The sequence below is a fragment of the Gopherus flavomarginatus genome, chromosome 1 (genome assembly GCF_025201925.1).
Source record: "Gopherus flavomarginatus isolate rGopFla2 chromosome 1, rGopFla2.mat.asm, whole genome shotgun sequence".
Classification (NCBI taxonomy): domain Eukaryota; kingdom Metazoa; phylum Chordata; order Testudines; family Testudinidae; genus Gopherus; species Gopherus flavomarginatus.
The window spans coordinates 178,696,154-178,709,658 of NC_066617.1; the positions used below are offsets into that span (position 1 = coordinate 178,696,154).

General features: G+C 42.8%; 1 protein-coding gene across 1 annotated transcript in view; it reads right to left on the minus strand.

The window, feature by feature from the left end:
- RCSD1 (RCSD domain containing 1) overlaps positions 1–13,505 on the minus strand; it is a 51,548-nt gene that overhangs the window by 8,823 nt on the left and 29,220 nt on the right. Inside the window, exon 2 of the mRNA XM_050960025.1 lies at positions 6,590–6,697. Coding sequence (XP_050815982.1) covers positions 6,590–6,697 — 108 coding nt within the window. The remainder of the gene's footprint in view (positions 1–6,589; positions 6,698–13,505) is intronic.

The window sequence follows — 13,505 nt, forward strand, 5'->3', positions numbered from 1 at the left end:
CCCAGATCTTGGAAGAAAAGGCCTGTCCTTCTTACAGACAGCTTACAGATAGCCCCCCAACCTGAAGCAAATACTCACCAGCAACCACACACCACAGAACAAAAACACTAACCCAGGAACCTATTCTTGCAACAAAAGCCCGATGCCAACTCCGTCCAAATATCTATTGAAGTGACATCATAATAGGACCTAATCACATCAGCCACGCCATCAGGGCTCGTTCATCTGCACATCTATCAATGTGATATATGCGATCATGAGCCAGCAATGCCCTTGTGCCATGTACATTGGCCAAACTGGACAGTCTCTATGCAAAAGAATAAATGGACACAAATCTGACATCAGGAATCATAACATTCAAAAACCAGTAGGAGAACACTTCAACCTCTCTGGCCATTCAGTAACAGATTTAAAGATGGCAATTTTGCAACAGAAAAGCTTCAAAAACAGACTCCAACTAGAAACTGCTGAACCTGAATTAATATGCAAACTAGATACAATCAATTTAGGCTTAAATAGAGACTGGGAATGGCTGAGCCATTACACACATTGAATCTATTTCCCCATGTTAAGTATCCTCACACCTTCTTGTCAAACTGTCTTAAATGGGCTATCTTGATTATCACTACAAAAGTTTTTTTCTCCTGCTGACAACAGCACATCTTAATTAGCCTCTTAGAGTTGGTTGGGCAACTCCCACCTTTTCATGTTCTCTGTATGTATATATATCTCCTCACTATAAATTCCATTCTGTGCATCTGATTAAGTGGACCCACAAAAGCTTATGCTCAAATACATGTGTTAGTCTCTAAGGTGCCACAAGTACTCCTGTTCTTTTTGCGGATAGACTAACACGGCTGCTACTCTGAAACATGCCAATTTGGTGACTTTTTGGAAAATTGAATTGAAATTGAAACATTAATACACACATTAAAAGCATATACAGTGTATGATAAAATACATGTAACTGAAAGTATAATAGATTTGAAAAGTACGAACATAGACTAGCTTCCTTATACAGCCGTTGTTTTTTATGACAATGTCAGTGCATTCATTTCGGTGATGTTGGCCAATCTAATAATTTCAAATGATGATTTGTAAGCAAAGTCTAAATGAGCTGTCCCTGACAGTTAATGATGAGTTGAGGGTTGTGGGGAAAGGCTTCAGGACCAGATTCTATTTACATTTACACCTAATCTACCTAGGTATCCAGCAAACAGAGCTGTGTTGCCCAAATGATAGATTTGATTGGGGTTGGGTTACAAGTCACTTGAATGCGGAGGGTGGGGGCAGAAATGAAATGTTGTTGTTCTTATTGTAAGAGTAAAGGGCAGTAGAACTGTACTTAGCCTGTGCTGATTGAGGGCATCAAGAGAAAGGGTGGGGACCTGTCCCTCTCCACTGTTTAAAGACAGAGCTGATTAGGCTCCATAGATAGTCTTTTGTTCTGTTAAGTGACCACTGCAGCTGAAATCACTGATAATCAGGTCTAAGTGCTTAGTCCTGCTGTGGGAACAGTGTTCCTGTGGGTACAGTGTTTTTGTGTAAGACACACCCAGGCTGCACTAGCAGCGAGGTTCCCCCACTGAGAGCTCAGCTGAAATCACTGAGAGCTGGGTGGAACCTCAAGAGACCAACTCGCAGAGGTCACAGTGGCAGGTGGCAGCAGAAGGTGATTGCGCAGGGCCATTGGCAACAGAGTGGTGGAGTGAACGGTGGCACAACGAACAGCCGTGGCCAGAGCGAACAGTGAGCAGCTGGAGGAAGGAGCAAGGTCCCTTCTTGCCCCGCACCTGGGAGGGGTACTCACGTGAAAGCACCTCTGAACTCTGAGTCTCCACTAACCAAGGACAACACCGGTGAGTGGGGTGTGGTGGAGGGAAAAGTGAGGGGCACGTTAAATAAACATTTGTTTGTTGGACTATACTTTAGTGACTTAGTTTCTGTACTAAACATTTTTATTATTATAATTAATTTTACATAAGAATGGTTGTACTGGGTCAGACCAATGGTCCATATAGCCCAGTATCCTGTCTTCCAACAGTGGTCAAGGCCAGGTGCTTCAGAGGGAATGAACAGAACAGGTAATCATCAAATGATCCATCTGTTGCCCGTTCCCAGCTTCTGGTAAACAGGCTAGGGACACTCAGAGCATGGTGTTGCATCCCTCTCCATCCTGGCTAATAGCCACTGATGGACCTATTCTCTAGGAATTTATCTAGTTCTTTTTTTAATCCTCTTATAGTTTTGGTCTTCACAGCATCCCCTGGCAAAGAGTTCCACAGGTTGACTTTATGTTGTGTGAAGAAATACTTCCTTTTGTTTTTTTAACTGCTGCCTATTAATTTCATTGGGTGATTGCTAGTTCTTGTTATGTGAAGGATTAAATAAAATTTCCTTATTCACTTTCTTCACACCAGTCAAGATTTTATAGACGTCTATCATATCCCCCCTTAGTCTTCTCTTTTCTAAGCTGAAAATTCCCAGTCATTTTAATTTCTCCTCCTGTTTCATATCTCTAATCATATTAGTTGCCCACCTCTGTACCTTTTCCATTTCCAATATATCTTTTTTGGGTTGGGGAGACCAGATCTGCACACAGTATTCAAGGTGTACACGTACCATGGATTTATATAGAGGCAATATGATATTTTCTGTCTTATTATCTATCCCTTTCTTAAAAAAGCAAAGGTTTCAGAGTAGCAGCCGTGTTAGTCTATATCCGCAAAAAGAACAGGAGTACTTGTGGTACCTTAGAGACTAACAAGTTTATTTGAGCATAAGCTTTCGTGGGCTACATCTGATGAAGTGGGCTGGAGCCCATAAAAGCTTATGCTCAGATAAATTTGTTAGTCTCTAAGGTGCCACAAGTACTCCTGTTCTTTTTAAAAAAGCAAACAGAATGTTGGGAATCATTGAATGCCACTGCACATTGAGTGGATGTTTTCAGAGAAGTATCCACAATGACACCAAGATCTCTTTCTTGAGAGTTAACAGCTAATTCGGACTCCTTCATTTTGTATGTATGGTTGAGATTGTTTTCCAATGTGCATTACTTTGCATTTATCAACATTGAATTTCATCTGCCATTTTGTTGCCCAGTCACCCAGTTTTGTGAGATCCCTTTTTAACTCTTCGCAGTCTGCCTGGGACTTAACTATCTTGAATAGTTTTGTATCATCTGCAAATTTTGCCACCTCACTGTTTACCCATTTTTCCAGATCATTTATGAGTATGTTGAACAGTAATGGTCCCAGTACCGACCCCTCAGAGATACCACTATTTATCTCTCTCCATTCTGAAAACGGATAATTTATTTCTACTCTTTGTTTTCCATATTTTAACTGATCCATGAGAGGACTTCCCTCTTATCCCATGATGGCTTACTTTTCAAAAGTCAATTTAAATTAAATACATTTTTTTAATTATATCTTTTTAGAAATCTAGACGTGTTATGTGTTTTGGTGTAACTTGCATTATCCTTATGTTAAATTGGCATTATCCTAACAAAACATTTACTTTATTCATATCTCTTTTATATATCTCATTGGTCCTGACACCCCACCCCCCGTAAATTCGAACACCCCCCCTAATTTCAATTCCTGGGGAAATCACTGTCTGTATCCTATCCCTAACCTCCAGTCTACTTACCACTCCTCCCAGTTCAGCGACATCTGCAAACTTGCTGAGGATAAAAGTTGTGTGAGGAGGGAGATTTGAACCCACACCTGCACAGGGAGACCAGAACAGCCAATTGTGGGAAAGACAGAGCCTTGAATCTGGCACCTTAAACCGCTCAGCCACCCTGACACTTAAGAGATGCTCTAACTAAAGTACCTAATTGGAAACTCCACAGTAGAATGGCTTGTAATTTTTCTGTTTTCTTTTCTGTCTCTGCTAATCACCAAGTTTTCATCTTTTGAACGGGCCTCAGCTTCCTGCTTCATTCATTCACTGAGCTCACTATCCTATGTGTGGTACCAGGGGCTGAAGGGCACCTCAGAGTTCTGAACACAGCCCACAGCCTCGCTAATCTTTCAAAGGGAGGTGCAGCTCACAGAGACCACAGGTCCCAAGTTGCAGTGTTTAACAAGTGACTTAGGAAGCAGGTTTGTCTGGAGAGAAGGGACAGCACTTTTTTATTAACTGGACAAACACTCCTCTCAGTCTGAACCTGCACAGACTCCTGGAAAGATCTAGCTTACTCCAGGTATGAGGAGAGGCTTGGCACAGATGTCAGCACAATCTCTCCAAAAATCCATCATCTAATTTGCACAGCTATGCCCATGCAAGTAACCTGAAACCTATACTTACACCAGCATGGAAAGCTCCAACTTGATTTGAAATGCATGTCTCTATGTTGGAGATGAAAGCTGCTGAAATTTTCTCTATTTTATGCCAATTTCCGTGACCTTCTGGCAAGTTACCAGTGTGCTCTGTGATGCAATATTTGGTGACTTTTGTCATAATTTTTACCCACTTAATGTCCAGGGATCTGAGAAGTTACAAACATCAGATTGTGGCAACTTCATCTTTGAAGAGTTGGCCACCGTAGAGAGTTTGTTTGGAGCGACAAACTCGGGCACCATGGCTTTATGAGGTTTACACTGTTAACTGGTGATGTTGTGTCAGCAGATTGCAATGCAATATAATTATGTGAAGCAATGTTATCAAGCTGTGACCGTGTCCTCCCATAACGACGTAATATTGTCCTTATACATCACAATCCTGGCATGCAGTATCATCCTATTCTGTTGAAATATCATCATATCACAACATTACGATACCACATTGCGAGGCAGTGATATTTTGTGAGCACCCATTTATGTCCTATATATGCTAAGTTTGCAGGACATAGCTCACCATGCTGACATCAGGATGACCACAGAAATAGTGAAGTCAGGCAACCATGATTATTACATCACCCCCCAGGATTGTAATACGCTGAAATGATTTTTGTTTTTAACATGTGTGTTTGTGATGGTAGTAGGGGACTCTCTCTGTCACAGAAAGCGGATCAGTGGCCATGAGTCCTTTGACTTTCCCTGCCTCCTCAGAGGATTAAAGCCATTTGGGGCCTAGACTCATCATAGTTTTGGGCAACCTTTCCTGCTTAAGTGCTTTCTACCACCCCTAACCAGGTTTCCTAGACTTCTCCTCCAGTCCCCCTTACGAAGAGAGGTTTTTCCTTCCTGCTCCCCAGCAGACTCTGTTTCTCACTGATTCACTGGTGTATCTAAGCCTCAGTGAAGCAGGCCTGGATCACAAGGATTCAGTTATTCTACCTTAATCTGCCCTATGCCTTGTAGAAGAGGAAGGAAAGACAAGGCTGCTCTGACTGAGATGCTTTCTGGTGATAAATGACAGCACACTGGGGCTAGTCAAACGTCAAGTGTCCTCAATTACACTGAGTCAGTCCAGCTCCTAGCAGGACATGAGTCCTGTCCAATGTGATATTCCAACAACCTGCAAGACTGCACCAGTTTTCCTGCAGTGCCAATCTATGCTGTCTAACCCATCGATAAACCTTTGCTTGAACTCTAATGGGGCCTATTTGTTTCTCCTGAGTTCAGCCATACTGTAACCCACATAAATGATATTAAAACTGCATAATCTTTGTGATAGCTGGATCAACTATCTGCAGCCAAACAGAAGACTATCTTCATTTGTTTAAATCCCACTGAATGTCAACTTCTTGCTTTTAGGGGAGGAGGGGAATCATAATAGCAGTATGTGCGACGTTTGTTAGATGCATGCCTTGCATATAATAGTTTTATTTGTTTTTATCCAACAGTTACTGGGTTAATTAGGTCTCAGTGTGTATACACACAGGCTAAATTGGAGTTTATATGTTTGCTGTGCTGTGACTGGATAGAGGTGCTTAGGATCAAATAAAGAGGGACAAAACTTGTTCACTATTTCTGAGCCCTGGACAGCTGATCAGAGCTTTACAGAAGATTGCTAAGGAACTATCACCATTATTAATGATGACTATTATTATTGCTGGAGAGCTACTAGTGAGATGCATACTGGCTTCTAAGCTGCTTAGTTTGCTGTTCAGCCTCTCAGTATTTGGAGTCTCATTTCTGTTTCATAAATATCAAACATTTGATTAAGGAAAACTAGTTGGGTGCTTTCTAATTAATCAGTAGCCAAAAAGGCCCAGTGCTGAGCTGTACATGTGCACCTTGCTTTGATGCCAACTACCACTGGGGAACTCATGGATGTCTTAGCAGGCTTTTCAGTGTCCCCAAAGCACAAACATCCTGCCACTGGCTAACAACAAACTTTTAGTAGGCAGCTGGACAGACTCCTGGAAAGATCTAGCTTACTCCAGGTATGAGGAGAGGCATAGGTATGCAAGAATGTCTACATGTAAATTAGGAATGTATAGAGTATACTGTGCATGAGATTGTTGTGTGTTATACCACAGTTTGTGAAGCACTATGGGATCATTCAGGATAAAAGTTGCTATCCAAAATCAAGCCATTATTTTAATGCTTGGATCACCCAGTCTCCCCACCTTCATTGGCCAGGGATGAGTCTCCCATTTCCCACTTTTGTTATCTGTGGCTGAATTGTTCCTTACCTCCTTTCCAGAAATGGTGGCTGCTTGCTCCTTGAACTTTCCTGCCAGCTGAGCCACAGATAAGGATGCTGACTTCTCCACCTCTGGCTTGGTCTCTGCTGGTCTGCCCTGACAAATCAGAAACAAGATAATATGTGCCCATGTCTCACAGATATGGAAAGTTGGAAGGTTGAGATGCAGACAGGTTATTTATTACTGAGTTCAAGAGTAACTGAAGGCTCAGAGCACTGCTGCCAGATGTCAGGCACCTGGTCTGGGAAGAAACCATCCCTGAAAATAGGACTGATTAGTATCTTAAAGTATCCAACGTTATTAGTAAGGTCTGAATGGCTCAGGGATTTGATAGTGTAATAGGGAACCTTTCATCTCTAACAAAAGACCCTATCTCCAGTTCTCCACTTCAGTGGAAAAAAATTAAATGAGATATTTCTACCCACATCGTCCTTGTCACCATCTGTCTCCAGCAGCGAGTAGAACATGCTGATAGCAGACATCTTCTCCAATGACTTTTCTGTGGTGCGACGGTGATGGGGAAATCTGGTTGTGAGAGGCCTTCCTTTTCCAATAACTCTTCTGCAAGGAGCCTGTGCTTTGAGAAGCCCTCCCTCACAAAGCCTCTGTTCTGCTTGAGGAATGTGTAAGTGTGACTGGGTGTTACTCTCTATCCTTTCCCAGCATTTGACCTCTGCAAAAAGATCTCAGGCCGTAGGAGCTTAGGTAAAGATGCTCCCACCCATTCTGTTATTCTACACACCCCAGGCAGTGTTCCCTCTGCCACAGCCTGATGGCCCATGTCACCTCATATATTGTTGTCTTGTTATTTTTATCGTGACATAGGTGAAAAGCCTTGAAATAAGGTGTCCATGGAAATCAAACCTGCTGAGCGCCATTGGTTAGCATCCATACAAAAAACAAATTGGGGAAATTGTGAATACCGAACTGACTAGCTTATCTTGAGCCTTTTCTTCAGAACCTCATAAAATCCAGACAACAGAAAGTTTTCCAGGCTGCAGCCCTCTCATTAGAGAACCTCATACTTCTGCATCCCTGCAGCACCAATGTTAGTGTTTGACCTGTACCACTTCCTTCCCCACACTTCTATTGCTTAGTCTGAAAAGTCCCACCAGAAGCTGATTCTAGGCCAACACACATTTTCCACAACAGCAGGAACCCACAAGATTCTTCCCTTCTCGCTTGACTCCATTTGGAAGGAATTGTGGGTTAAGACAGTGGAACTGCGCCTTTGGCTTAGCTGGTAGGCAGAGGGTGCTCTCAGTATGCCAAGGCAGCCCAAAGATGGGACTTTGGCCTTTGTAATACAGCTGGGCGTGCTGAAAGAAAGAGCAGTGGAAACTTAAAAGGTCCTTAGAATGCTATTTCCTAGAGAAAGAGTGAATCGGTGGGGTTATACCGAGAATTAGCCTGAGTCTCACTTCAGTTTTGGATCAAGTTCTTGCCTGAAACTTTGAGGTGCAGCTCAGTATGGTTAATGACCACTCTACTCTTTCCTCCTCAGTAACATGGAGATAAAACTGACCTGCCTCACAGAGGGTTGCAAGGCTTTAATGTTTGTAAAGTGCTTTATGAACTATTTTAGGACTTGTGGGCATTCAGTGCATTCTTCTGACTGTAAGTCTAACGAGCAACCACTCTTCTATACATCATTTTTTCCTGACAGGGCATGGCTGTCCTCACTTGTACACTCTGATTCATCTGAACAGGACAGTGTGCTCCTTCTCCAGCCCTGAGCCTTGCCCCAGATTTCACCTGGGAGGACACAGCAGCTTCTTTTTGCTTGTTGGCACTATATGCCTGAGCTAAGGCCTGAAAACTTGGCGCCCTTTCTCCCTTAGATTTTGTCAAAGCCTCAAGTGCACAGCAAAAGCTGGATGTCCCCAGGCAGTTTCCCTTTAGCTGATAAACACATTGTGAATAGACTATGTGCTTCTGTGAGTAGTTTGTCCTTCAGTCCACAGGAAGCAGTGCACATGCCATTCTAATATTAGAACAAATAGTCCACGGGCTGTGGCCCATAGAACTGCCAGCTGCAGGCTCTCCGATTACACCTCAGATTTCACAACTGGAAAATCCATTTTTCAGATCCTCTCTGGCCATTACGCTGCAGTGTTTCATCTGGCTCTTTCTATTGCAGAAGGATCCTCTCTCACTGCTGAGCATGCAGTGGGAATCTCCTTGTCCCACCCTAGTGAATGTACGAGGGAACTCTCTCCAATTAAAAGGATGTACACCAAGGTTCCCTCCCCACAACTAGAGGGACAGCACTAAACCCCTCTCTCCCCGCCCCTCCAGGAGAATGTACCTCACCCTCACAACAGATGAGTAGAGCCCTTGCTCTCTCTCTCTCATGTTCCATGAAATATACTAGACAAACATTCAGTCAATTCCAGGATATTCTTTTCACTTTGGGGGATATGCCAAGGCTCTGTAAGATTGTGCATGGGAAACAGGGACACTAAAACCAGCTGTCATCTTGATAAAATTGAATAGAGGTTTGCTGTTGTCTTGTTAGGAAGACAGATCTAGACAGGCCAGTAAGTTGAGCTGTTTGTAATCACCTCAAGTTGAGTAGCATCACTGAGGGAGGGATTGGGTTTTTTCCCGCCAGAGCAGTCATGAGTGCCCCATTGTAATTGTAATCGATTCCTTGCTTTGGTGAGGGCCTCAGGCATTGGTGTACCTCAGTCCCTCTTAATCCATAATCATTTAGTCTCCTGTGGGCTGCAATACTTTGGTCTTATTTTGGTTGCTGGGTTTAGTATGCAGGTGCTGGGTGGTGGCCTATGATACACAGGAGATCAGACTAAATTATCTGGTGTTCCCTTCTAGCCTTAAATTCTATGACTTTATTATAGGTGAATTAATAGGATGCTAGGTTAGGAAGTCCTATCCCACCAGTAGTTAGTAAGATGGTGATTGCTGGTCTCAGAGGTCTTTTAGTTTCCCACAAAAATAAGCATCCAAGGGGATCCTGTGTTAATTGGAGTAATGTCAGTCAGACTCTCTGTTGGAGAGTTGTGAAGAGGGAGTCACACTGCAGCACCACATTTGGAATGTTTCTACCTGCAAAAGGGGAGTGTAGTTTACCTACATTTATAAAGGTTTCATTTTCCTTTTTCAGTTATTGGTTTTGAGATGGACATTAGCATGTTTTCCAAGCCAATTCGTATTATCCACTTTAAAACAAAGTCAACTTTGGGCTGAACAGACAGCCCTGGAGAGTGAAGGCTCCTATTTATTCACAGAACAAGTACAGCAGCAACTCAAGATTCCCAACACTTCCCTTCCAATGTCCTTCTTACTTGTCCTAGAGGGACCCCCTATTGGGCTAAAAGTGGAATTTACTTTCCCATCCAGTTCTTTGCCTCTGCTGACACTGCCCCACCCAGTGCCAATCAGATGTGTTTTAATGTGGATACATGTTTGACTTTGCCCTGGACAGGACTGAGATCACAGAGGCCATCTGTGACAGGGTGCACAGATTTTTAGTGCCCTCTCGAGAAAACCCCCACAGGCATGATTCACACTATCCCACTCATGACGCTCGTGGGAGGCTCTGCCGAGACAGACAGGTGTGTGGGAAATAAGCTGAGGTAATCAGATCAATGGAACCTAGTTAGAGCCTGGCAGCTGGTGTACACCTGAAAGTTAGGTTGACCCAACTACACTGCTCAGAGGTGTAGTTAAGCCAACCCCGGGTAGATAGCACTAGGTTGACGGAAGAATTCTTTGATCTAGTTATTGCCTCTGAGAGGTGGATTTACTACAGCTGTGACACTGTAGAGTTTCTAACGTAAGCATAGCCTATGCCTTAGATTTGGCTTATTTCAAAAGAGAGAAGTTGTACTGAAGCACCCAGGACAGGGAGATTTAGAGACAGAAGAGCTTCCCTGTGTGTATTGTTTGTGCATTTACAGAAAGTTCTGTTTTGGGGGATCCTGGATTTAATCCACATAAGGCGAATGTGGCCAGAGACTAAATGATGTGGGTGTATTTTATCATCTTTTCATTTCACAAGAATCCTGTGAAATTAAACCTGAAACTCCCAAGGTTTTTTGTATGCTTAACATAGGCCTTCTCTGAAACTCTGCTCTAGCCAATCCTGGCTTTGCACTCTATCCCCAAGCCTCTGGATGGTCATGGTACAGATTCTTGTCAGTTAGATTTGAACCTCATGGCCCCACATGTGAAAGGTATCCCAGTTGCAATCCCTGACCAGGCATTTCCCAGTTTTGTTCATAGACTCATAGACTCTAGGACCGGAAGGGACCTCGAGAGGTCATCGAGTCCAGTCCCCTGCCCTCATGGTTCATCTTTATGCCTACTTATATCATGTCTTTAATGAACCATGTTAGGATGGTAATGGGGCAGAAGTAGGTTGCCAATTTTGGTTGGACATATTCCAGGTGGTTTCATCACAGGACATAATCTGTAACTAATCTGGAATTCCTGGAGACTCCAGGACAGTCCTGGAGGGTTGGTAACCCTAGGCAGAAGTGGATAATCAGAAATGACATTGTTCTTGGACCAGTTTACTTTATAGCCTGTCAAGAAAGACCGAGTTTCATTAATGTAATCAAGAATCTAGTTCAGTGGTCTGACTTAAGTAGCTTTTAAATACCAGCTGCATAACAACAGTAATTTACATTCCTCTTCTCCCCAATTTAATTCTCTGACTTCCTGGTGGTGGTTCTCATGTTTTTTTCCACCACATATATAACTGCAAAGGTCAAAGAGGCACAGAACAAATGTAGCAAAAATAACCAGATCTACAGTGTTATGTCTTAGAGATACAGAAACTAAGGCAGAGAAAGCTCAGTAATCAGTATCTTATCTATGTGACCATGGATAATCTTTGGTAGATAAAGGACTAGGACCAAGAATCTTGATCCTCAGACCCCTGCTCTAACCCGCTGTACAGTTTTCCCTGCAATACCCAAAAGTCCTAAAGCCAGAAGTGGACAGTGGACAGCTTTGCCTGGTGTGGACTAGGTGAGATCAGCACTTTTGCATACTACACTAGCTAAAGGGCTGGCATAGCAGAGACACAGCTTTTATCTTTTGCATGGCTATTGCTGAAGATGTAGGCTCTCTGAATTTCCATTCCCATTCCACCCTTGAAAATGCTTTCCCCGGTTTGAGACCTAAGGTAAGTCCGGTCAGTCTGACTCCCATACAGCTCCAGTGATGTGCCTCAGATACAGCAGGTTGTTTGCAGCTGAGTGATTAGAAAAAAAAATCTCAAGATTCATAAAAGCCTGGCAAATGGTGTGGCCAGGACTCTCCCTCCACTACCTTGACCTTCAGCAGCAGCTGCATTCCACTGGAACAATTCAAGTGTCCATCAACAATGTGAGACTTCAGTGTGGGAGACAGAACTTGCATAGGAGCTAGCTAGACTACAGAACTCACCCTTTCAGGAGATAAAAATGAGCACAGGCCACACTGCATTCAGAACTAAATGCAAAACTCATCTCTTGCATTGAGCTTTTCCTCTGTCATGTCTTACATGCACACCTGACTAACTAATCAACCTATTTCTCCTGAAAATTACAAAGAAGAAGAGAAAGATTGTCAATTTGATTTTTCAGATAGTGCAGTAATGGGATCCATAAGAATACCAAGAGAGACTGAGGAGAGACACTTGGGTTTCCTTTGAAGTTCAGCAGCCAGTGCCAGACAGAGTTTTAGGTCTTGTCTACATAGCAAAGTTCTTTAGTATAAGCTAAGGAGTCAATTTAAACCTCTAGTTATATCACTATAATTCCCTTTGGGACATTCTTATTCTGGTAGAATGGTGGTTTATTTGGCTTAGTTTATGTCACTTGGGAAGGGATTTAAACTAAACTGAAAGCCAAACAGCCATAAAATGGTAACAGCTTCTATTTACTACCTATCTGGGCAGGATTTGAATCTGGTCTAGAGATTAGAGGCTCCTTTGTCAGTCCCCGAAACTATCCTGTCCCCACCCCCAGATTAATTTTTACTCAAGAAAGAGAATTTAAAGAGATCTGGTCCAGTATGTTGCTCCCTCAATTGGGAAAGCTGCAAAGCTGGCTAGATACAGCACAGCATGTGGGCAAGTCAGTCATTTTTCCATTTGGTGGCTGGAAATAGGCAGGAGGCAAGCTTTCATTTTCAACCCCATATGGGAGCACCTGTTAAGTGAATGGCCCCAGGATTTTTACGTGCAGGTCAGATTAGATCAGCGGTTTGCAATTAAAGGTGAAACATACGATTGCCTGTACCAGAGTATTCATTAAAACTTCATTTAAAAAAACTAATTTTAATAAGACGACGTTTGGAATAGCCATTTTCTTTGGTCAGACCAGAGATAAGATCCAGGTTGTTCATGAACAGATCTCTTAGAAATAAATTGTTCATTATCTGAAATTCAAGGTGAAAAAAGTGGTTCTATTTTGTGTGGTCAATGAAGCTTTTTTATAAACGATATGTTAACACTTTCATCAGAATGCTATCAAGAGGGGAGCAGTGTAGGAACCGGAAGTGGAACAATAAGTAGAAAGGGAGGAGTAAGAGCACAAAACCAAGAAAAAAAAATGTATCAAGAGGCACAGAATTAGGAAAATAGCTGAATGATAGCACAAGAACACGAGAACGAGAGGGAGAACTAGCAGAGCCTATGCACAGTACAAGACAATTAATTCTCTTTATTATCCATGAAAATATCAGCTAAAGCTGAGCAGAGGTTACCCAGGAAGTGGGAGGGCTCAGGCTTACATTGGTCTGTACTTTACATCCCTACAAGGAAATTCCACAATGATTATTTAGATTCCGAGCTCAGGATCCTGCTGGGCCCCCAGCATGAGAAACATTACATCTGAAGATGTAAGACTTGAGTAAACAAACCTCGATACACTGACCTCCCTCCATCCCA